We start from the raw sequence: 24,898 nt of genomic DNA, 5'->3' as shown, positions 1-24,898 counted from the left end.
CTTAAAGTTGCCAAAGTTAGAGACCTCTGCATTCGACAAAAATTGGATCAAGGGCCAGCTGGCCTGCTTATTCCACGGAGGAACACCTAAAGGCCGTTCCTTGTTAATGTACCATACCTGCATTGCTACTGGGAAGTCATTCTGGGCTTCCGGTGGGAAGAAGACGTCCACGGCTTTCTTAGGGAATGGCTGGTTTCCGGTGGGAGGCGCCCCGACCTCAATAATATGCAACTGCACAGAAAGAAAATCAGGTTGGAGGCCATCTTTAGAAAGGGATCCATGATTGCCAATACTTGGCTTTATCAAGCAAGAAGAGGTGGCCCCAGGGCTGGAAACCGACCACAGGTAGCCCTTCGGTGTACAATCACAATTGAGCCCAGAATTTATGTTGCTGAGTGAGAAAATGCATTAAGCAAGTTTTGCCCCATTTTACATTTCTTGCCACGGTTGTTAGGTGAATCACTGCCATTGTTAAATTAGTAACAGTGTTGTTAAGTGAATCTCACTTCACCCATTGATTTTGCTTGTCATGAGATGGCAAAAGGGGATCATGTGACACCCCCCCCCCCCGGACACTGCAACTGTCATAAATATGATAGTGAGAACAATTAATCAATGGAACAGAAGTTGCCTCCAGAAGTTGTGAATGCCCCAACACTGGAAGTCTTTAAGAAGATGTTGGATAGCCATTTGTCTGAAATAGTATAGAGCAGTGATGGCGACCATTTTTTTGGCTCCCGTGCCATAAGTGGGGGGAGCGCGGGGGGGGGCGTGTGTGGGCGTGCCACACCCATAATGCAATGAGCGACACACACCCCTGTACGTGTGGTGGCCTAGAGGTGGAGCTCTCGCCTCGCATTTGGGAGGTTGTGAGTTCGCTCCTAAGTAGAGGCAGATATTTCTCTCTCTGGGCACGATGAAAATATATCTGCTGAATATAACTCCGCATTGGCGACCTGGAAGGGCATCCGGCCAGTAAACACTCAGCTCCATTCAGTTGCCCAAACTCCACCCCACAAGGGATTATGCGGTCACTGAATAGAGATGACGATGGTTCAGATGTTAAGACCTATGTGCCTTCTGTTAATCAGGATGGGATGCTCGTCACTCGCATCCAGGACCTGAAGCAAGAAGTTATAGCAGCACTGAAAAAAAATGACTTATGGTGGTCCGTTGGTCAAACTTCACATCCTTGGCATCTATTTACAATGACCGTGGCATCCTGGGCTCATGTGATTGCCATTTGGGACCTTCCCAGCTGGCTAATGGTGAGCAAAATCAATGGGGGATGCCAGGTTTGCTTAACGACCACGTGACTCACTTAAAAACTTCAGTGATTCACTTAACAAACATGGCAAAAAAAATCATGTGCGACTCACTTAACAACCGACCCACTTAGAAACAGGTGTTCTGGTCCCAGCTGTGGTCGTAAGTTGAGGACTTCCTGTATGAAATAAAAACCCACTGAAGGCCAGAGTCCCCTCCCCAGAGATGGATGAATGGAGATTGGACCCACAGGCTCACCTTGCCCCCGGCTTGCCCCCGGACTGCGAAGCAGAACAGAGTGGATTCTTCCGTATTGCCTTCCATCTTGAATTGGGCGAAACTGGCAGCATGGCCTTCGATGGGCTGCGACACTTTCCTATCCACAGAATAAAGTTGCATCGCTCCGACAACACGGTTTTGCTTTAAGAAGGGAAGGGAAGGGGTCGTGAGAACATTGAACCTACAGCATTAATCTAGCAGAACATTTTAAACTGGAGGGCTCCCAATCTGGCCGCTTTAAGACATGTGGACTTCAACTCCCAGAATTCCTCAGCCAGCCATGGCTGGCAGAGGAATTCTGGGAGTTGAAGTCTACAAGTCTTAAAGCGGCCAGAGGTTTCATGATGGCTGAGGAATTCTGGGAGTTGAAGTCTACAAGTCTTAAAGTGGCCAGGTTTCATGCTGACTGAGGAATTATGGGAGTTGAAGTCCACTAATCTTAAAGCGGACTTGATTTGGAGACCCCTGCTTTAGATATTTGTACATCTGAAGAGGGTTGAAAGCGTCTTCAAATGGTCAGGAATAGCACTTTCCCCCTCATACATCCTTTTTAATTTGGGGCTCCTTTCCTTTTCTGAACGGAAGCTCACCCCGGGTGGCTCCTCAAAAGCGACAAGAAACTACCAAATTGAAGGGAGTCTAATTTGGCTTAGATTCGCCCACATTGGTTTCCTGTGGGGATCCTTCCATCTGGCCATTCCGTGATTCCTTGATCTCTTTTGCCGTGTTCTCAGCATACACTAAATAAATACTTAAATGAGGGAGGGCCAAATAAATTTTCAGTGGCGGGGGGAGAAACAATGGTTTAGAATCGTGATGCCGAACCTGTGGCACGTGTGCCAGAGGTGGCAAGCAGAGCCTTCTCTGTGTGGGCACCAGTGCCATCGCCAGTTGGTCTTCTGGATTCCAGCATGCACATGTGCGCTGGCCAGCTGGTCTTCATGGGCGCTGGAGCACCAGAAAACGGCCTGAAAACGGCCAGAAACCAGACTGTTTTCCAGCTGTTTTTCGGGCCATTTTGTTTTTGGCAGTTTTTCAGGCTGAAATATCTGGAAAAATGGGCAGAAATGGCCCCCAAAACAGTCTGAAAACGCTCCCCAAAACGCCCCCCCCCCCAAAAAACCAGGCATGTGCACGCCAGCCAGTTGGTCTTCGGGTTTCTGGTGCTCTGGCACATAAACACATGTTCCGGTTTGCGAAAAGGTTTGCCATCACTGGTTTAGAAGGATGAGGCCTACACTGAATGTGGCAACGAAACAAACACAGCTGTGTCATATACATCATTATTTCTACATCTGATTTACCACATAACCAAACTTTTTTTTTTAAGCAAACTACAAATTTATTTAAAAAAAATTAAAGGCTGGGCTGTTTCCTCCTACTTTGGGAGAAGGGCTTTCTATTATTTCTTTGTTTAATCAAATTTAGGTATTGTCCATCTCACTCCCATAAATAAAATGGCATGGGGAGGGGTTTCAACGCACGCTCCGAGATTGCATAAGTAAGATTGAGAGTTTTAAAAACTGTCTTAACCCAATTTAGGGTTTATGCAGTGATTCTCCTGTGCTTACCATTCCAGAACCTGTGTCAGGTACAAAAGATGAGTTCCATGCATGAAGGTCTAATAATTAAAATGATTTATTGCTAAAGAGCCTGTGCACAGGAATCTTTTCAACTAAGGGTTAGCAACCTGCTGGGAGTTAGATAAGTATCCATAGCATTCAAGGGAGGTTGGATTTACTCCACTTGTGGCTACGCAGAGATACTAGGCTGATGGCTCTTTTAACTCCGCCCCCCCAGATTCCGCCATGCCTTCTACCACAGAGTCGTGGAAGAAGTGATCATTTCTTTATTCATACACAAGACATCAGCCGAATTACACTTAGTTGCTCTCTTAAATAACAAATTGCCTCGTTTCACTTCATTACATTACTGATTCCTGAGGGCCTTTTTAAAAAGCATGCTTAAAACAGAGACAGAAAAGACTGAAAAGACTGGAGGCCTCCACACAAGGCAAAAATCAGCAATGCAGCCACCACAACAGGGTGACCATCGCTCCCCTGTTCATTGTGGCCCGGCATTATTAAAATAAAAACCTATTTCCAATGCATTTGAAACAGCCCAAATCTCATTACATTGCCAGGTGTCTCGGGGAGGGCAAAACCTTAAGAGAGTTGATAACCGTTTGAGATTTGGGTTCAGAAAGAAAATAATTTTGTTCCCCAGAGGGTCTTCAGGAACAGAGGCTGAAATCTGGGTTTTAAGACCTGGGGGGGGTGTTGGGGGTGTTGTTACATCAAGGCATTTTTTAACCCTTAACCGCAGACCTGAGGTCATAGTGACGGCAACTGTTTTCCAAAATGTTCGGAACACCCCTATTTTTAGAACTGGACCGTTCCGGTTGCGAATAAAATTTATAAAATGTGTTAATTTGACCAATAAATGAAAATTGTAACGATATAAAGTAAATTTAACAACATATCCCACCTATTACTGTATTTTTCAGAGTATAAGATGCATCTTTTTCCCACACAAAAAAAAGAGGCTGAAAATCTGGGTGCATCTTATACACTGAATACAGCATTTTTTGCCTCCTGAAACCCCGCCCCCTTCACCAAAATGGCCATACAGAGCCTTTAGGAGGCTTCCAGAGTACTCCTGGGGGCTGGGGAGGGCAGAAATGACCGAAAAAGAGGCCGTTTTTTGCTCACTTTTGCCACCCCAGCCCCCAGGAGCACTCTACAAGCCTCCTAAAGGCTATCCATGCCCTTTTTTTTTGAAAAATAAAGGGGGGGACATTTTGGGGAGGTTTGCAGAGTGCAAAAACTTTTTTTAAAATTTGCCTCTTCAAAACCTTGGTGAGTCTTATACTCTGAAAAATACGGTATTTTCACAGATTAAGGAAATTGTATGAATGGTCATAATGACCTCATGTCTGTAATAGCTTACGTCTGTGGCTAAGGGTTAAAACTAGGAACCACCGCATATAATCAAAATCGGAAATGTTTCTCTTTTCATTTGTCCCAAGCAAATTCTGTCTGCAGGACGTGTGTCTCTTCGTGTAACCAACAAAATTAAAATGTGAGGTTTATAGCAGGGGTCCTTCCCCTACGAGAGATTAGCTGTTGAGGCTTTGCCAATGCTCTGCAGAGAGATCAAGGCTGCACGGGAAGCAGAACTAAAATGGGTCACGGACTGGCCTCGGAGACAAAGATTTCCATTTTGCTACAACAAACAGTTCTAGAGGGGAATTTTAGCTGTTTTCTCACAGAATGTACGTGAGAAAGTAACCACCTTCTCCCACGTCCTCTTAACAGAGATCCCAGCTTTAATTAATGCTCGTTCCCATTAGGCTATAAAAAAGCTGAAGGAGTCCCTGCGGATTTTACTGCGTTAGTTGTTGCCGACTGTAGGGGGCATTGCTCATCTCAATTTCAGGCTCGCACTCTACGAAGATATTTCATTGGTCATGGGGCCAGCATGATGTCACAGAGTGCTGTTACCGTCCTGCCATAGTAGTACCTATTTATCTCCTCGCATTTGCAGGCTTTGGAACTATACCATTTGGCTGAAATAATATAGGGCTGTGATGGCGAACCTATGCAGACCCATCTCTCCGGGAACACCAGCCATCACCCGTTGCTCTTCCGGATTCCGGTGTGCTCTGGCCAGCTGGTCTTTGCGCACGCATGCTTGCCAAAAACTGAAAGACCAAGTGGCTGGTATGCATGTGTGCGCAGGAAAGCACAAGCTCAATTTCCCAGCATGCACATGCGCGCCGGGAAGCTACTCTTCATGTTTCCGGCACTCCCGTGTGCATGCCAAGGAACTGCTGCTCCCATTTCTGGTGTTCCCCTGCGCATGCACTCCCATTTCAGCACTTGATGCCGAAAAGGTTCGCCAACACTGATATAGGGTTTCCTGCCTAAGCAGGGGGTTGGACTAGAAAACCACCAAGGTCCCTTCCCAACTCGGTCATTCCATTCCATTCCAAACTCTAACTCTGCTCTCTATTCCCTATTCCTATCCTATCGAACCCGGGCTGCCGGCTTTCCAGCTCACAAGACCAGGGTCTTAACCATTAAGCTACCGCAGGGCCTTAATATTCTTACCTGCGCAGAAATCCCAGTCAGAAGCAACCATTTCTGCTTGGCATCGGTACGGTAATTGATAATCTGGCAACCTGCAAGGCTGGAATGACGATCAAACATTTTGACCGGCTGAGACTCTCCTTCCATGCTCCAGTGGTAAACAGCGTTGTCGGTCACCAGCGCCACGGTGTTCAGGGAAATCCACTTCCAGAAGGTGACATCATCCGTCATGGTGTGCGCCTTCATTTTGCTCTTCATCTCAATGTTAAAAATCTGAAGGGTCTTCCCAGCTAAAGACAGGAGCGTGCATTAATTGAGCGGAGTTCCTCGGGATGGCCCAGTCACTTAAAAGCCTACAGATGTTTAAGCCTGCGAAGATTATCTGGATATCCAAATCCCAACCCAGGGAAAGGATCATGCACGGTAACTTGACAGTAAAAAATGGCCAAATTCTCAAGGGCCATTTCTGTCCTACGTGAGTCCTAAGAGAGCCAAGGGCTGAACTGATTAAGGGCTTTCAAAGCCAGTTGCAGCACAAGTGTTTTCTCTCATGATGCTCAACATTCATGCAAAGTTACTCATCCTTAACCCAAGCAACTCATTTCACGTCTTGCTTGAGAAGATAAAAAGTACACCAAGACATACAACATCAGTGCAACACACACGTTAATAATATCCGTATCTAGGAGAAATATGGGGATCGCCTGAGGTTAGCTGCCCTGTCTTATCTTGGGGGCACTTTTGCAGATGGAATTGTTAGTTTAAGCTTTTTAAACAAACTGCTGCCCTTAATGCATACTAAGGACTAAAACATACAGCAAACACAAAGGGGGGGAGTAGAAAGGGGAGATAGTATATTTACAACTAGGAAGAGTGGGGGTGCAGGTCACCAAGAGGAATACCCCAATAATGTTCAATGTGGATCATGCTGCCAAACTTTCAAAGAGGGGTCCTTGGGGATCTCTGAACTTGGTTGCTTTCTTGCAGACGTTTCATTACCCAACTACCTAACATCATCAGTGCTGAAAGAGAGGAGGTAAACTCTCTGTTTCTGCCAGTATTGGTGAGACTGTTCATGCACGTTCCCCAACAACAGCCTGGTCAAGGAATCACTATGAACCATCCCACGAATACTGACAGGACAAGCCATCTGTATATAAAATGAGAGAAAACCCCACTCCCTCCTAGCACTGATGATATTACCTAGTTGGGTAATGAAAAGCTTTCTGCAAAGAAATAACCAAGCTCAGAGTACCAAGAACCCCACTGTTCAACCCTGAGCTACAGATAATCTCTTCTATTGGTACTTTCAAAGTCCTTCTTATATGTGGTGTTAAGTGTGCTTTAGCTGAGACCCACAAACCAGGAAAATGTGAGTCTGAATTCCTGTGTGGGTGTTCCAAATTCAGGAAATAGCCTTCCATGTAATCTAATCTAACCTCTCTAATCTGCCACACAGGATCGCTCTCTAAGAATAAAATGAGAACTCCTCTGAAGATCTTTGAGGAAAATGTAGGATAGAGAAGGGATAAAACACAAATACCTAGAACCCTGTGAAATTACCCCCCTTACATGTCAATTACCGTAAAGCAGGGGTGGAGAACTAGGAACCCTTTATGATTTGTGGACTTCAAGTCCCAGGATTCCTGAGCTTAAGACTTGTGAACTTCCTGGCTCAGGAATCCTGGGACTTGAAGTCCACAAATCATAAAAGGGCCCTAGTTCGCCACCCCTGCTATAAAATATTGATGATGTCGTTTAAAAGGACAAGCACAGGGAAGAGAATATACCTCTTCGTAAAGATATGACATTTGTGGAAGAGAGGGGAAGGCAGGGGAGGCTAAAAGCGAACATACTGGAACAAGGGGAGAACAGGCTAAAAAGTTTGAGGGGGGACGGGGGACTAAGAGATTGAGCTACAGATACTTTCAAGGACACTACCAGCCCCACAAGACTGCACCACCTTCAATCCAAAGGAACACAAAAGCACTGAAACTATGCAGGTAAAGACTTTCAAAGCTATTGAAACACTAAATTTGAGGGTTAAACACTCACACTTGTCCACCAAAGAGTTAGATTCCATATTCGGATGTTGTCCTTTAAATAGAAGGTTAAGCTGATTTTTTTTTTATTTAAAAAAAAGCAACAACAACAACAACCCTACATGATCATGGATTTCAGGAGGGTAGTTTTTACAAGGGAGGGAGGGGCTAGGGAACTGCCTTGAATCCTGAACGAATGGGGAAGGGGGGGTATAAATCAATATTGATATACATAAATCAATAGGCTAAGAACTCGTTCCTTTTTCTTTTTCTTTGAAAGCCTGAAAGGCTTCATTTCAGCCCCCCACCACGTTATATATACAGAATAAACACAAAAAGCAATATACAGCCAGATATGATATTGTAAGTCTCTGTCCCGTTTATAAAAAGTCCGATGCGTACCCAAGCAGAAATGCTTGCAGGTTTTAGCATTATTTCCCCTCCTTCCCAATTGTCACCGAGTGCTGGAAAACCCCAAACTTCACGCGGCATGAAGAGAGATTCTGGTTAGGGATGCGCAGAACTAACTCATCCAGGAGATGTCCCGGAGTGTCCCAGAGCATCCCGTTCCTGGATCACTGAGTTTTGCACATCGGCAGCCCCTCGTAAATGCAGCAAACGCTAACTTTTGAAGCCTGTCAATCTTTTGGCATTCCCTTTTCATAAAACAGGACAAAGGCAAATACAATCTGAAACAGAGGTAACTCACCATCTGCACACACAAGAAAGCATTAGGAAGTGTGACAAAAATAGTGATAAAACATTAAAGCCGTCAGAAAAGAGGACGCTGCTGTAATGAGACAGTTGAGACCTCAAGTTTATCCACCATGGGGAGGGAAACAAAAACGTGGCAACCTGAGGACATTATTGGAGGCCGATTTGCTGTGCTTTGGGGGAAGAAAAGAACTGGTTTATCCGAGACATTTAGCATCCATTGTAAAGATACCGTGTTTCCCCGAAAATAAGACGGGATCTTTTCTTTTGACTTCCAAAATAAGCGCTTGCCCTTATTTTCGGGGGAGGGGGATCGTATTGTTTTTGAGGTGCAAGAGGCGGCGAGCGTGGTCACCTCATGGCTGCTATTGTGTTGCAATATTTTCAAGGGAGGGCTTACTTTAGCGCATGCGCTGAATGGCCCGACTGGGCTTATTATGTGGGGAGGTCTTATTTTGGGGGAAACAAGGTAGTTCAACTTGGGATGTGAGTTGGAACCATAAGAGGCCTAAGGTAGAATAGAACTATAGTTGCGTAAGGTAGCGGCCCCCAACCTTTTGGGCACCAGGGACCGGTCCCGTGGGGGGAGGCTTTTCCGTGGACAGGAGGGGGCGTGGCTTTGCATGCTGCCAGCATCCCGCGGATGGGGCTTTGTTTGTGCGGACCAGTTGCTGGCATGCCGTGGATCAATCAACGGATCAGGGTTTGGGGACCCTTGCGTAAGGAGTCCTGGAGGATTTTACCCCTCTACTTGTTGCTGACTCTAGGGGGCAGCGCTCCATTTCAAGACCGTTGAGCCTTGACATTTCCCCGGTCACGTGGCCAGCATCACGTCACAGAACACGGTTACTTTACCACCAGGTTGATACCTATTATCTACTCGCATTTGCCTGCTGTCAAATTGCTAGATCGGCAGGAGCTGAGGGGGAGGACGGGAGCTCACCCGTCGCGTGGCCCTCGGGCCTTGAACCTGGGCTGCTGGGTTTCCAACCAACAAGCCCTGCATCTTAACCACCACGCCGCCCCTATAGTCCTGTAAGAGGAACGATAACTTCATTTTGATTTACCCCTACAATGATCTAGATCAGGAGATATTCCCAGGGGTGGGCTGCTGGGCGTTTGAAAGGGTTCAGGCGATCCTCTGTCTAGGATTCTGCTCAGTTTGGCGAACGCTCAAATGCCACTCCTAGCTGGCCATGCCTACCCCACCCCTCCCGTCCCAAGAGTCTCCATGTGGCCCATTCATCATGCCAGGTAAGTGCAGGGCCTGCGCGGAGGCTCAGGGAGGGACTACCAGAGGTTCTGGAGTCAAGAAACTGGTTTGTTTCCAGCCTCCAAAAGTCAGGGGAAGTAGTTTTTGCCCTTCCGGAGGCTCGAGGAAAACCTCCGGAGCCTGGGGAAGGCGAAAAATGTGTCCCCCCACTGCCGTGGTAGAGGAGGCCAACTAGGCCATGCTCACCATGGCCACACCCACACAGCAACAGGGCAGCGAACCCATTGCTGCAATTTTTGAAGCCCACCCCTGGATATTCGGCATATAACAGGGTAGGGAATTTGTGCATGCCTTAGGAAAATAAAAGTCATTGTGTTTGCCGGAAGTATCTACATCTTTGCCCTGAAGTATTTTAACAAAACCTCCATGCTGCTGCTTCTTCTTTTTTTTAAAAAAGGACAGCACCTATTTTTTCAATTGCTACACATTAAAAGCGCACATTTTAAGATAGGATAATGCCGAGATGGTCAAATGCTTGGGAACTAATCAATCCCATTAGTTTTCACACAATTATTGTTGCAAACACTGGGCAAAGCACAGTCTTTCATTACTATCAAGGGGAGAAAATGAAAATTTACACTTATTTAATTAGCAATTGCGGTTCCAACAAGGAACCTAGGATGCTGGGACACTTCAGCAGACACATTAAAATCCAAGCCTTGGAATCATGAAAAGGGGAAATCGGCTGGAAAACATTTTCCGTACCTTTGAGGGCAATCACTTTGCTAGCAGGGTTCATGATGGCGCTATCAGCCGAAATTGGCCGGCGGATCGGATTGTTCGAGTCGTTCATATCAATGATGACCACCTGAGCCTGCTCTCCCACTTTCTCTCGTATGCAGATGAATTTGTCCGATTCCATGGTCAACGTACTGAAGCCGATGTTGGCTGGGTTGATACCCAGGTTCTGGAGCTGAAAACAAAACACAGGAGGAATATCAAGGTTTGAATGAGTAATTCAGCAAACCCTCTTTCATGGCTAATAGCAATAACAACAATAACAACTGTCAATTGCAAAATGCAGTTTTACTTGGAACAACTGATATCCTGCGACAATATTCTCCAAAGCACCTGAAGGCAGGACAAGAAGCAATAGGTGGAAATCAATCTAGGAGAGAAGCAACTTAGAACTGAGGAGAAATTTCCTGACAGTCAGAATAATTAACCAGTGGAACAACTTGCCTCCAGGAGTTGTGAATGCCCCAAAACTGGAAGTCTTTAAGAAGAGATTGGACAACCATTTGTCTGAGATGATATAGGGCTGTGATGGCGAACCTATGGCACACGTGCCACAGGTGGCACACGGAGTCATTTCTGAGGGCCCGCAAGCCATTGCCCCAGCTCAGGTCCATCGCGCATGCGTGCGCCCTCCAGCTGGCCAGTACAACACGAACTGTTGTATTTATGGACTACTTGTGTTTATGATAGTTGAGTGTCCTGGAGATATGTGGTTGCTATTTGCAATCTTTCCAGCCGGGTTCCAAAAAGAAATGGGGGAACACAGATTCACTTAACATCCTCGTGATTCACTTAATGTCGGTAGTGATGTGTTTTCCAGCCATGGCAAAAAAAAAAAAAAAGGTCATAAAATCCTGCACAACTCACAACTAAAAATGCCTTGGTTAGGAACGGAAATTCCACTGCCGATTATGGCTGTAAATTGAGAATTTACTACAATGGCCAGGACTTTTTCCTCTAACTGATGAAAGATTGTTTTTACTTGTTTTAAAAAATATTGTTAGCTGCCAGGCACTAAAACTTTGGGAGAGTGGCCAGCTGATCTCTGCTACTGCTCATACCATCACTTATCCTGGTCCAATAGGATCAAGACAAAGTGTCAGATTAATGCAAAATAATAATTTGAGCTACTCAACAGCTACTGAATAGCTCAGCGGTCAGCAACCCGCGGCTCTGGAGCCGCATGTGGCTTTTTCATCCTTCTGCTGCAGCTCCCTGTCGCCAGTCGGCTCCACAATTGATAGGGCTTTCTGTTAATGTCTGTAAAAAAGGATGCTGCATTAGGAGGAGACTCTATGGTAGGGGAATCGGACTTCCGGTCGGCTTCAGAATTGAATGGGGGACTTCCATTTAAGACCTTTGTGGCTTTCATCTTTGTGAATCTTTTGAGTGTTTAAGGTTGCCGACCCCTGGAATAGCTATTCAAAGATATACGATCTGGAAAAGTACAAAAAATTATGAAGTTTCCTGCTTTCACCAGCTTTGACGGGGTGCCTGTTTATTTATTTTGTTTTTAAGCTAAGACAGGACAGTTTCTCAACCTTGGCAATTTTAAGATGTGTGGACTTCAACTCCCAGAATTCCCCAGGCAGCATCTACACAACACCTTAAATTTGCCAAGTTTGCCAAAAAGACGGATTTCAAATTGATCAAAATATATAGGGGTGGGGGTTTTCCCCAGCAAATACCCATTTGCGCTAAGCCACTGCTCTTAAATAAATCACAGTTGGCTCATGGCATGTGTCTACTAACCCTAAACCACAATGGCTGGGTTTATAGATTTAAGATGCTAAGGCAACAGCAAAGCAAGCTACTTTTTGCTTAGTGGGGGACGAGGCTTCCTTTAAAAAATGGAAAGCTAAAAAGCGTTCCACATTTGTTCTTCTTGGACGACCCCTTAAGCAGCAATTACTAAACAGCCCGACATTTTTCCTACTTCAACAGGATTTAACCACCGCTGCATGTGGGGCTTAGGAATCGGCCATGAAATTTAAGACGACCGAAAGCAGCTTTCAGCACCATTATTCTCTTTTCTAAAAGCCATGTTTAAGCAACTACTGCTCGATTGTGGTTTGCAGTAAGGGGTCTTTAACGTTAACTTCCTACTTAGCTGTGAGGCTGAGGACAGTCATTCAGCCAGCAAAAAAACCAGCCTCCATGGGCCATTTCTTTTGAAAGAGATTTCCCCCTGTGTGGCAATTTCCCTGAAAGTTTCACTTCCACACTTATGCAAGCTCGTCTTTTTACTACCCCGGAGTGATTCATTCAAGGCAACTGGTTCGTGTTTCCTCAGACATTTTTCTGGAATCACTCCCATCTGAACGGATGCGAGAACTCGGGGCCGTGAATTCATTGTGTCTTTCTATGAAAAACTACTGGTGACACAATAATGGTATCCTATTAGCTTCACTACCGGTTCAGAAACTACTGAACAGCGTGAACCGGCAGAATGCCACCTCTGCTTCTACCACTGCACCATAGAGAGTATTTTAACTTGCTGCACCTGTGTCTGGTTTGCCAATTGAATGGTGGCAGATAGGACAGTGCTCCAGAGGGTCAACGTCATTGCCCAGAGGATCATGGGTTGCCCCCTCCCCTCCTTGGAAGAGCTGGATAGCTCCCGCTGCCTTAAGAAAGTTCAAAACGATCCATCTCATCCTGTGCACTTTTTTATTTTGAACTATTACCATCCGGCAGACGGTACAGGATAATAAAAACAAGGACAGATAGGCTGAAAAACAGCTTCTATCCCAGGGCAGTAACCATACTGAATTCTACTGTATAGTGAAATATTAATGCAATATCAGGGGTTTTCAATTCAATTGTATAGCATATGAAGGATGTGTGTTTTTATTTTTATAGTTATAATGCACATGTGTATAATGTGGCATTTAATTTTGCTGTGCAATGTGCAATGACAATAAAGTAAACTAAACTATTATCAGTGATATTTCATGTGCCTCGCGAAGGGTCCGCCTTCTCGAATTCTGTTGGGTCCTTCCTTGCAGCCTCTGATAAGGGCAGGGTGTGGGCCACTATTAAAGGGGTGTGGCCTTCTGTTGTGCGGCCAGGACAACGGCAGGCAAGGCTAGATGCTAAGAGCAATCTTCAAGGTGATATGAAGCCTTCTAGATATTTGGGACTGGAGTCCCCATGATTGTCTTGATGAGTGGGTTCTGCAGATACAATGGTGTCAAATATTCCAAAATAATTTTGACCAGGATGGTGTTGTGACTGAGGCTTCCCAAGAGCATGAAACAAACTCCTGGCCCCGATAAAAAAAAAACCTTTTATTAATTGACTGTGAATTCTGCTCATTGACATCCAGCAAAGTCTTTCAAGGGAGGATTTACCGTCACAGACCTTATCTGGCTTGGAGAGCTGCCAGGCTGATAGCTGCAAAACTTGGCAAGGAGTCTCGGAGAATCACGAACCAATTAAGCAAACTAACGATCTCCTGCAGACTCCCCTCCCCTTTCGCTCCTCTTTTTATTTCCTCTGGGAGGGGCCATTCACCGTCCATCTGTGGCCTTACTCCCAAATCAAACCTGATTTCTGTTCTTTTCTTCTGGCAGCTCTGTGCATGTGCACACTGGGAACAGGCTCCAGCTGTTCTTCTGCCTCACTGCTACTCCGCTGGTGGGTCACAACCAGTAGTGGGTTGCAAATCCCGTTCCAACTGGTATGGTTGGAACAGGGCCAGCAGCGTCCTCATGGATGTGCGCAGCACGCGCATGCATCTTAGTGCCTCCGCAATGCTCCAGCTGCTCCGCGGAGCATCAGGCAGGCACTGTATGCACCATGCGCCTGCACGGAAGCACAGAAGCCTTTAAACACCGGTAAGCCACTCAGGTGGGCCCTCCGGAGTACCATACCGGAACGGTATCCGGTACTCCGGGCTGGCTCCGATACGCCCGTACCGGGGCATACCACCTGCAACCCACCACTGGTCACAACACATGGTATAACATCTCCTGCCTTGAGCAGGGGGTTTGACTAGAACAGGGAACTCCAACCCCTGGTCCATGGACCAGCAACCGGGCTGCGCAAGCAAGCCCAACCCCATCTGCGGGTCATCGATCCCCAAAAGGTTTGGGAACGCTGGACTAGACGACTTCTTCGGTCCCTTCCAGCCCTATAACTTTATGTCATATGAAGTAGAGATAGTCCTTGACTTACAACAATTCGTTTAATGACCATCTGAAGTGACAACAGCCCTAAAAAAGGCTTAGGACCGTTTTTCACACTTATCACCCCCATGGTCACATTTGGATTTACATTTGGAGGCTTGATAAGTTCATATTGATGACTGTTGCAGTGCCAGTATATATGTGGGGTGGTGGTGGTGGGGTTTCTAGATATTCAACCTTTACCAGGTTTGTTTGTGTGTGTGTGTGTGTGTGTGGTGTGTATATATATATGTATGTGTATGTATGTATATGTATGTATGTATATATATGTATGTATGTGTGTGTGTGTATATATATGTGTGTGTGTGTGTGTGTGTGTGTTGCATTTGTGCTGATAAATAAATAAATAAATAAATAAATAAATAAATAAATAAATGTTAGTTATCAGCCACTGGTGTTTGCCATTCTGTACATTAAATACCCTTAAAGACCTATTCATGGACCTATTCATGTTATATATTTATAAAACACTAGGGGAAGACCTCAGATATATAATTGTCCCCTATACCCATGAGAAGAAAACCAAATAAATATCATTTATTTGCAGAATTCTCCTTAATGCATAACCACCCATCTCTATATAACCAAAAATTTTGATAAGTTGTTTGGGATACCAAGCAAACAAAAACAGAATATAACATGACTCACCAAAATTTGTCCTGACAAAAAAACATGCTAGATTTATAGAGTGCATTAAGGCATTGTTTGCTGAAAAAGCCACTACATTTTTTTTAATACTCCACCATGCAACCCAATACAAGCCAAACTCAGGTAACACTCTTAACTAACATAATTAAAACTACCCATTGCTTACTGTGATGAAAATACTATCACTCCCAACACTGGAAGTTTTTAAGAAGATGTTGGATAGCCATTTGTCTGAAACCGTATAGGGTTTCCTGCCTAGGCAGGGGGTTGGACTAGAAGACCTCCAAGATACCTTCCAACTCTGCTAATGTATTGGATTGTACATCAGAAGTCCATGAATAGGTCTTTAAGGGTATTTAATGTACAGAATGGCAAACACCAGTGGCTGATAACTAACATTTTCTTCAAAAGCACAACAAAGATTTTTCTAGTTTTTATTGTGGCACAAATCATTGGTCAACTACAATTCCCACATTGGTATTCCGACAGACTGGGGAAATAAATTAAATAATTTATTAGTTGATTAGCTTTGCTGGCTGAGGAATTCTGGGAGTTGGAAGTCCACAAGTCTTAAAATGGCCAAGGCTGGAGACCCTTGCTCCAGGGCAGAGCAACGGTCATAAAACCCCAAGTGGTCACGTGACCACCGAACGTTGTGTGGACACCTGACTGCAGGACACTGACTGATGGTCTTAAGTGTGAGGAGCAGTCACGAGCCGCTTTTTCCAGAGCCGTCGTAACTTTGAATGGTCCCTGAATGAATGCTTGCAAGTCGAGGACTACCTGTAGTACATTTTTCACTTAGTGTGCACACTCTTCATTTTCTGCATGCTGGAAGTAGCTAATGCTACTTTCATGGCTGCAATTTCAGAGTGGTAAGACTGGTGAAAGACAGAAAAAAAAGGGGGGCAGGTTCATAGTGTCTCCTGTTGTCCTTCCTTCAAGCAGCTTTCCCAGATATTCTGTTCCTTACTCTCTATTTTAACAGCCTGCAAGCAATTCGGCTGCAATTGACAACTGCTCAATTAAACTGAAATTATAGCCAGGGACAGGCAATTGTTTTGGACTCAAGGCCATCTTCTACTGCCAAGCATATCTAAGCACGCACAACCAATTCATAACCCCTGCAGTGATCTTCGTACATGCTGGGCTAGGAAATAGAATAACAGAGTTGGAAGGGACCTTGGAGGTCTTCTAGTCCAACCCTCTGCTTAGGCAGGAAACCCTATATCATTTCAGACAAATGACTATCCAATCTCTTCTTTAAAACTTCCAGGGTTGGAGCACCTACAACTTCTGGCGGCAGGTAGTTCCACTGATTAATTGTTCTCACTGTAAGGGAGTTTCCTCCTCAGTTCTAGGTTGCTTCTCTTCGTGATTAATTTCCATCCATTGCTTCTTGTTCTGTCTTCAGGTGCCTTGGAGAACAGTTGGACTCCCTCTTCTTTGTGGCAGCCCCTGAGATATCGGAACATAGCTATCATGTCACCCCATGTACGTCTTTTCATTCAACTAGACCTACCCAGTTCCTGCAACCGTTCTTCATATGTTTCAGCCTCCAGTCCCCTAATCCTCTTTGTTGCTCTTCTCTGCACTCTTTCTAGAATCTCCACATCTTTTCTACATCGTGGTGACCAAAACTGGATGCAGTATTCCAAGTGTGGCCTTACCAAGGCCTTATAAAGTGGTATTAATCCTTCACATGATCTTGATTCTATCCCTCTGTTTATGCAGCCTAGAACTGTGTTGGCTTTTTTGGCAGCTGCTGCACACGGCTGGCTCATATTTGAGGGATTGTCCACTAGAAAGAAAGATTGTTTCCCCTTGGTCCAAAGCATCCTTTCCTACCTTTCAACCTTCTCTCTCTATTCCACCATTTTGATTTTATGATGTTATAACTGCTGCTGCTTTCCTCAAAAGGGTTACTCCTTGTAAACCCATGATCCGTGAGCTTAAAACTCTGGACATTTTTGCTTCCACATTAAAAAAAAAAAAAAAAAAAACCACCTCTTATGTAGGAAAAGAGCAGAGCCTGTGGGGGGAGTCAAGAGAGGAATCAGCCTAGAGCAGGGCTGTCAAACTCCCAACCCCCTGGGCTGGATGTGTCATACATTGGCCATGCCCTCTGGTTACCGGAGGGAGGAAAAGTCCCTAAACGTCACGTCATGCCCCCAATACGACGTGAATTTGACACCTCTAGCCTAGAGCCTTTACATTTCCCAGTCATAGTCTATGTCACGGGTGTCAAACCGCCACATCACATTGCCGTCATGTGACGTTTTGCGACGGTTTTCCCATTCATGGAACTGGGATGGGAGTGGCCTCTGTGGGGACGCATCCGGGCCTGTGGGCCGCTTGTTTAACACCCCTGGTCAATGCCCAACCTCTCTTGAATTGTCTAATGCCAATTTAGCGGTGACCCATTAGTTGACTAGATTCTGGTGTATAAGCATGAGCAATACATTATCCTAACTGGCACTTAAATGTGTAGTCGTGATTCTTCCTGATTGGTAATCTAAGAGCACTGGATTTTGCCCAATTAAAGTCAGAAACAGCTGCGATACTAAGAACAGCAAGAAGGAAGTGAGGAAGGTGACTCAAGCGGCATACGTTAGAAACCCATCCCTGCCCTATCTCAAAAAACCTGAAACTTCCTTATTCACCTGAATTTCTATCTCCTTATTCTCAAGCTATCACCCCCAGTTCTATCATAAACTTTTAGCAAATAACAGGATCGGTATGCTTTAGCAAAGCAAGTTGCCACGACATCGGTTCATACAACTTTAATGAGCTTCAAAGCCAAGCAAACATCTGAATACAAGCTTCCCCTTATCCAAGTACAGCCATTAATTTTACTATCACACCAGTCAGAAATATGACTTTAGCAGGCTGTGCTTTGACTTGTATGCAGTTAAGCTGGTGTCAATTCTTAACCACCCACAATTTTTCACCATGATTATCTGCCCCTAAGCTAGTTCTACACGTGGGTTAGGATCAGGGGTGGGCATCAAAATTTTTAGCAAGGGGTTCTCTGCTCGGTTGCTGGGTGGACGTGGCCATGGTGGGCATGGCCTAGTCGGCTTCCTGCACCATGATGGGCGGGCGGTGTGTGTGTGTTTGCCCTACCCGGGTTCCAGAGGCTTTCCTCAAGCCTCCGGGAGGCTGAAAATGGCCTCCCCAGGCTCAGGATGCCGGAACTTCCAGTAGGCCTGTTTTCCACCCTCTCTGAGCCTCCATGCGGGCCCTGCACTTACTTGCATCCAAAACGGGCCATGTGGGGACTCCTGGGAGGGGGGGCAGGGCAGGGCCAACGAGGAATGGGATTTAGGGGTTCTCCGAACTGCACAGAATCTTACCTAGAGGTTCTCCCGAACCCCTGCGAACCCCCAGCAGCCCACCCCTGGTTGGGATCCCAAGAGCAACCTGTAGGGCAGCCAAACCATGGGGTGTGTAACACATGCCATCAACTCCGATGTCACCTGAAGAGTGAGTACTACAGCTTGTCTGACGTTTCTACTTCCTTTCCCTGTAGGAATCTGATTATAACTGTGCCATCTAGTTCTGTGTCAGAGCCACACCCTCCAAATAATCCTCCATGGGCAATTAGTAATGTGCCACTCCTTTTATAGCAATTCACTTGCCAATGAAGCTTCTAAATTGCTGGAATAAAGAGATACCCTTGAACCTTTAGTTTTCCTATCTTCTTCTTCCTCCGAAAGTACAAGAAGTTAACTGCTTTCTACACAAGTTGGCCAAGTCCTTCTGAAGCACAAAGCAGGTCTTGGAAATACTTGCCCACTATACCCACATACACAGATTCTCCTTTTTTATATATATATATGCAGAGGTTTTTGAATTAAGAAAGCCCTGAAGAGGAAGAGAATGTAAGTGCCTTCCTAGTTAAATATGAACAGCCAAGATTAGAAAATATACCCGTTCACTTCATAAGCGGTTTTATGTGGGAGAATACATATTTCTCGATTTCAATCTCTTTTTCTTGTACCGTGCCATACTTATCTCCTAGTATTCTACAGAATTAGATCCATCACTTAAGGTATGTGCTAGCCCTGTGACAGCGATCACAGGTGGCAGGAGGAGTCATTTGTTAGGGGATGCGAAGCGCTCACCTGTCAACTCCAGCGTGCGCTACGGCCTTCTTTTTGGGCTGTTTTTTTGCCCTCTGGAGGCTTCCCTGAAGGCTACGGAGGGTGAAAAATCACCCAACGCACAAACCAGAAGTTTGGGAACGGGCTTCTGGTTTGCGCATTGGGCCATTTTTCACGTTCCAGTGTGCGAAAAACAGCCCTAAAGGCAAATCGGAAGTCACCATTCTCGAACTTCCGGATTGGCTGTATGGCCGTTTTTTGACCTTTGGGAGCCTTCAGGGAAGCCTCCTGAATGCCTCCGGGGAGGGGGAGGGGATTCTGTTTTCCTAGAAAGCATTTGGAGCCTGGGGAGGGCAAAAAATGGGTCCATCGCGGGGCAAAAGCAGGGGAGAGGCCGGCGGTCACACGCAGGGGGAGTGGTCGCGCACATAGCATTATGGGTGCGGACATGCCCACGCACGACCCCCCTGTGCTCCCCCCACTTTTGGCATGCGATCTGAAAAAGGTTAGCCATCACTTTGCTAGTCGTCCCCAACTCTAGGGGGTGATGCTCATCTCTGTTTCAAAGCCAAAGAGCCAGCGCTGTCCGAAGACGTCTCCGTGGTCATGTGGCCAGCATGACTAAATGCCGACGGCGCACGGAATGCTGTGACCTTCCCACCAAAGGTGGTCCCTCTTTTTCTATTTGCCTTTTTTTACACGCTTTCAAACTGCTAGGTTGGCAGAAGCTGGGACAAGTAATGGAAGCTCCCTCCGTTATGTAGTGCTAGGGATTCGAATTGCTGACCTTCTGATTGACAAGCTCAGCGTCTTAGCCCCTGAGCCACCGCGTCTCGCACTTAAAGACTCCCAATTGGTAAGTTTGGAAAGTGAAAGGTGATTGGTATACTACTGAGTTCCAGGAAATGCAGCTGCTGGGCCCAGTGGTCTCTTATCTATATCTTAAACGCACAGTGTCTTCCTTCCTTAAAAATGCTTTCTACCTGGGTTAATTATAAAATTATGGAGTCCTAGGGCTTGAAAGGACTTTGGAGGTCTTCTAGTCCAATCCCCTGCTCAAGTAGGAGACTCTATAGTATCATTCTGGAAAAACAGCTGTCCAATTTCTCCTTAAAAACCTCCATGGTGCTGCACCCACAACTTCTGAAGGCAAAAACCACTGATGAGCTGTTCTCACTGTCAGGAAACTCCTCCTTTGTTCTAGGTTGGATCTCTCCTTTGTTACTTTCCATCTGTTTCTTCTTGGTTTGCCCTCAGGTGTTTTGAAGAATAGGTTGTCCCCCTCTTCTTCCTGACTCCTTCTCAAGGCTTTCAAACCTCCTTACCTCAGTTGCTCTTCTCTGCATTCTCCCTAGGGCCTTAGCAACAGTTCTAGCACTCATTCCTCATATGTTATCAGCATTTCACAATGGCTAATTACAACAGTACTTGGCTGTACCAATCCGTTCGCTTTTTCAGTTTACTCCAAATATTTTCCAACTGAGACTAGCAGCCTCTAAATTATACATTTAGAGTGAAGCCATTCTTATTCCGTTTCATCATTTAAGTAACCAACACGGGACAAACATCAAGAGTTATCTATGTCAGCGGCCACCCCCACCCACAACCTTTAGGGTGCCGGCAGCCAGTTCTATGGAGGATAGTTTTCTGCAAACTGGATCCTGGATCTTGCATGTGCATTCATGGGGTTTCGCTTGGTCGCATGATCCAGTTCCTGGCGGGCCAGGGAACGGGGCTTATCCACGGCTCGGGGTTGGGGACCTCTGATCCATGCAAAGCGAAGGTTTAGCCACAGTTTAAACTACAAACCGCCCATCCCAAAAATAATTGTGCTTAATTACAGCCCTATGTTAAAAGTAACTTTTTTGAGGGTAGAACATTTGCTACGAGAGGCTTTTGTAACCTGATGCCTTCCAGAAGTATTGCATTTTCAATTCTAAATTCCAGGGCCAAAAATGACCCTGAAATAGGAGCAGTCTATAAGCCTCCTAAAGGTTTTAGATTTTAGGTTTTATTAAACACTTATAGGCCGCCCTTTTCCCTGAGGGGACTCAGGGCGGCTTACAATAATGAGGGAGGGGAGTGCAAGACAAGACATAAAAAAAATGTGAGTAAAAATAATTAACAATAAAAGCACAACATTCACTCGGCATTCGGGCAGGGAGAGAGTAAAGTCCTATCCCCAGGCCTGACGGGATAGCCAGATCTTAAGGGCCGTGCAGAAGGCCTGGACGGTGGTGAGGGTGCGGATCTAAAGGGTATGCATGCCCATTTTTTGACAAAAAGCGGGCTCGTTTTCACGAAAAATGAACCATTTTTTGCTTGTTTTGGGGGGGCTCTACTCCCCAGGAGCACTCTACAAGCCTCCTAAAGGCTATTTATGCCCTTTGGGAGGGGGGGAATGGGCCTGTTTTCACGAAAAACGGGCCGTTTTTGGGAGGTCTGCAGAGTGCAAAAACTTGCTTTTTTAAATTTGCCTCTTTAAAATCTTGGTTCGTCTTATACTCCGGTGCATCTTATACTCCGAAAAATACAGTAATTTAAATGCTATTGACCAACAAACAGATTTTAAAAACAAAAACTCAAAAACTCAAAAAATGTTCTACTTCTTTAACCAACCCCCCCCCCCCCCCGAGATCGAGCTATAACCACGATATATTGTGGCTGAAATCTCATTTTCGCTATAGATCTGCTAGGTGGCTTTCTATATATGTCACCATGAGCCTCAGCCGCGCTCTGCCCTGTGAGAGGATAATAGCATGTAATCTTATAGAAGTACTGTAACAATTGTAATTAGATATTGTTCTAAATGTTTGAAAAAGCTCAGCCAAGTGGCATGCTACTAGACGTCAAGATTCTGGCCCACGGTAGTTGCGGAGGCTGGAATATCTCATGTTGCATGCAGAAGAGTGGGGTTCTCCAATATACGAGAACACCCGGCAAAAATTTCTCTTCATGGTCACCTACAAAGATATATTACGCTGACAACAGAAATTCACCTGCGCCCATGCAAATGTGACACACTTACACACTCCATACGGAGCTACAGCTGGTCTGTGAAGTCACCTTCAAGGCCTGTACAGCAACCACCCGTGGTACCATTCAGGGCACCTGGTGCTCATGAATCCGATCGTGAAAAAAAGAAAACAGTGGCTATTTTTTTAAATCATGAGATATTCTGACTGAGGCTTCCCAAGAGCAGGAAGCAGTCTCCTGGTCCCGACAAAAAACCCTTTTATTAATTTACCATGAATTCTGCTCATTCACGTCCAGCAAAGACTTTTAAGGGAGGATTTACAGTTGCATACCTTATCTGGCTTGGAGAGCTGAGAAGCCGATATCTGCAGAACTTGGCAAGGAGTCTCGGAGAGTCACGAATCAATGAAGCAAACTAATGGTCTCCTGCAAACTCCACTCCCCTTTCGCTCCTCTTTTATTTCCTCTGGGAAGAGCTATTCATCGTCCACCCGTGGCCTTACTCCCAAGTCCACCCCTGTTCTTTAGCTGTCCCCTTCGTCTAGCAACCCTGCGCAAGTGCACTCTGGGAACAGGCTCCAGCTGTTCGTCTGCCTCACTGATGTCTGACTCTGAAGGCAGCTGATAATTGCCAGACAGCCTCGGCCCTCTCTCTGCCTCCAACACAGAGCCCTCATCAGAGCCTTCCCCAGACTCCAGGACTGGCCCATCTTCCTCCCAAACCTCTTCACTGTATGCCACTGCTGGCTGCTGGCGGGCGCAACATGAGATTCCAATTTTTCTTCTGCACGCCCTCACTTTGTAAACTATTAAAAAGGTTGCCTGGTTTCTAGCAATATTGTTTCACCCTGTTAATATTTCAACATCTTATATTGTTGCAAAGAAAAGGAGAATACAGGTAGTCCTCGACTTACGGCCATAGTTGAGCCCAACATTTCTGTGGCTAAGTGAAACATTTCTCAAGTGAATTTGCCCCATTTTACAACCTTTCTTGCCACAGATGTTAAGTGGATCACTACAGTTGCATTTATTAAGCAAATATGGCTTCCCCGATGACTTTGCTTATAAAATGGTCACAAAAGGGGATCACACCCCCGGGACAATGCAACCGTCATAAATAGGAGCCCGTTGCTAAGTGTCTGAATTTTGATCACATGACCCTGGGGATGCTGCAATGGTCGTTAAGTGTAAAAAATGGTTATAAGTCACTTTTTTACTACCATTGCAAGTTGGAATAGTCACTAAATGAACTGTTGTAAGTCAAGAACTAACTGTATTTGTAGCTCTGGGTTGAAATGAGGGGTCCTTGGTCCTCTCTAAACTTGGTTGTTTTCTTGCTGATGTTTGCTAGCACTGATGATGTTACCTAGTATAGGTAATGAAATGTCTGCACGAAAACAGCCAAGCTGAGAGAGCACCAAGGACCCCACAGTTCTCCTCCTCCTCCTCTTCGCAAATCTCACTTCTAACACTGATGATGTTATTGAGTTGGATAATAAAATGTCTGCAAGAAAACGACCAAACTCAGAGAGCACCAAGGACCCCACAGCCCTCCTCCTCCACTCTTCAAAACCCACTCCCTCCTAGCACTGATGATATTGCCTAGTTGGGTCATGAAACATCTGCAAGAAAACAGCCAAGCTGAGAGAGCATCAAGGACCCCCCAGTCTTCTTCCTCTTCTTCCTCCTCTCTGCAAACCCCACCTCCTCTTTGCACTGATGATATTGCCTAGTTGGGTCATGAAACATCTGCCTCTTTATATTCTCGCTTTTATCTTGTAAGCCAAGAGTCACCTCCTTAATTTAATAAAATAATTTATTATTTTTAATAAAATTTAATAAAATAATGATGGTTCGCAAAAGTCGGCCAGTAGCTTCTTTTCATAATGATGCTGCTTCAGAGGTTTTGTCTGTGGGAATAAACACCCTCGCGATGCCCTGATCCTCCCGTCTCTTTTCTACATCACTGCTGTCCATTAATTTGTTCCCTGCTCTCGGCTAGCCACCACCGTTGCTTTAAAAAAGAAAAGATCAAAGCAAGCAGAAACCGTCCCTTCTTCTGCTTGATGTCCCAAGCCATGAGCTCAGAGGGCTGGATATGGACTGGAAACCTACAACTGCTGCGCTAAAAAGATTTGTGAAGTTGAAGGTACTATTATTGAACATTAAGGCTTTAAACGGCTTAGGATGGGGGATTATCCACTGGACCGGTTCTCCTGCTATGAACTCATCCAGTTACTTAGATAATAAGCAGGACAAACCGTTCTGCAAATGCCTTCCCTATCCAGAGCTTGGCTGTTAGGCGAAGTGGAAAAAGACCCTTTGTGGATGTCCTTTTGTCCCACTGCCCTCCTAATATTTAGGAAACACACCTGTAGGATTTCAATTCAACAAGTATATTATGCAAGCAGAAGGAATCGCGCTTCGGAGCAGCAACACATGCTCAAACTTGCCAGTTGTTTTTTTTTTTTTAATAAAGGTACTCATTTGGCATTTAACAGAGTTTGCTCTCAGAAAAGGACTTTCTAACAAAAAAATGTAGCTGAACTGGAGAAGCAACCTAGAACTAAGACGA

The 24,898-nt window shown here is 45.4% G+C and overlaps 1 protein-coding gene across 1 annotated transcript in view; it reads right to left on the bottom strand.

The window, feature by feature from the left end:
• Positions 1 to 24,898, bottom strand: part of CLTC (clathrin heavy chain) — a 110,781-nt gene that overhangs the window by 58,666 nt on the left and 27,217 nt on the right. The window contains exons 2-5 of the mRNA XM_032217115.1: positions 10,371 to 10,578; positions 5,658 to 5,926; positions 1,525 to 1,686; positions 118 to 231 (exon numbers count right to left, since the gene is read on the bottom strand). Coding sequence (XP_032073006.1) covers positions 118 to 231; positions 1,525 to 1,686; positions 5,658 to 5,926; positions 10,371 to 10,578 — 753 coding nt within the window. The remainder of the gene's footprint in view (positions 1 to 117; positions 232 to 1,524; positions 1,687 to 5,657; positions 5,927 to 10,370; positions 10,579 to 24,898) is intronic.

The sequence above is a fragment of the Thamnophis elegans genome, chromosome 4 (assembly GCF_009769535.1).
Source record: "Thamnophis elegans isolate rThaEle1 chromosome 4, rThaEle1.pri, whole genome shotgun sequence".
Taxonomy (NCBI): Eukaryota; Metazoa; Chordata; class Lepidosauria; order Squamata; family Colubridae; genus Thamnophis; species Thamnophis elegans.
The sequence above is the reverse complement of the archived record's forward strand: the minus strand, read 5'-3'. Positions and strand labels throughout refer to the sequence as shown.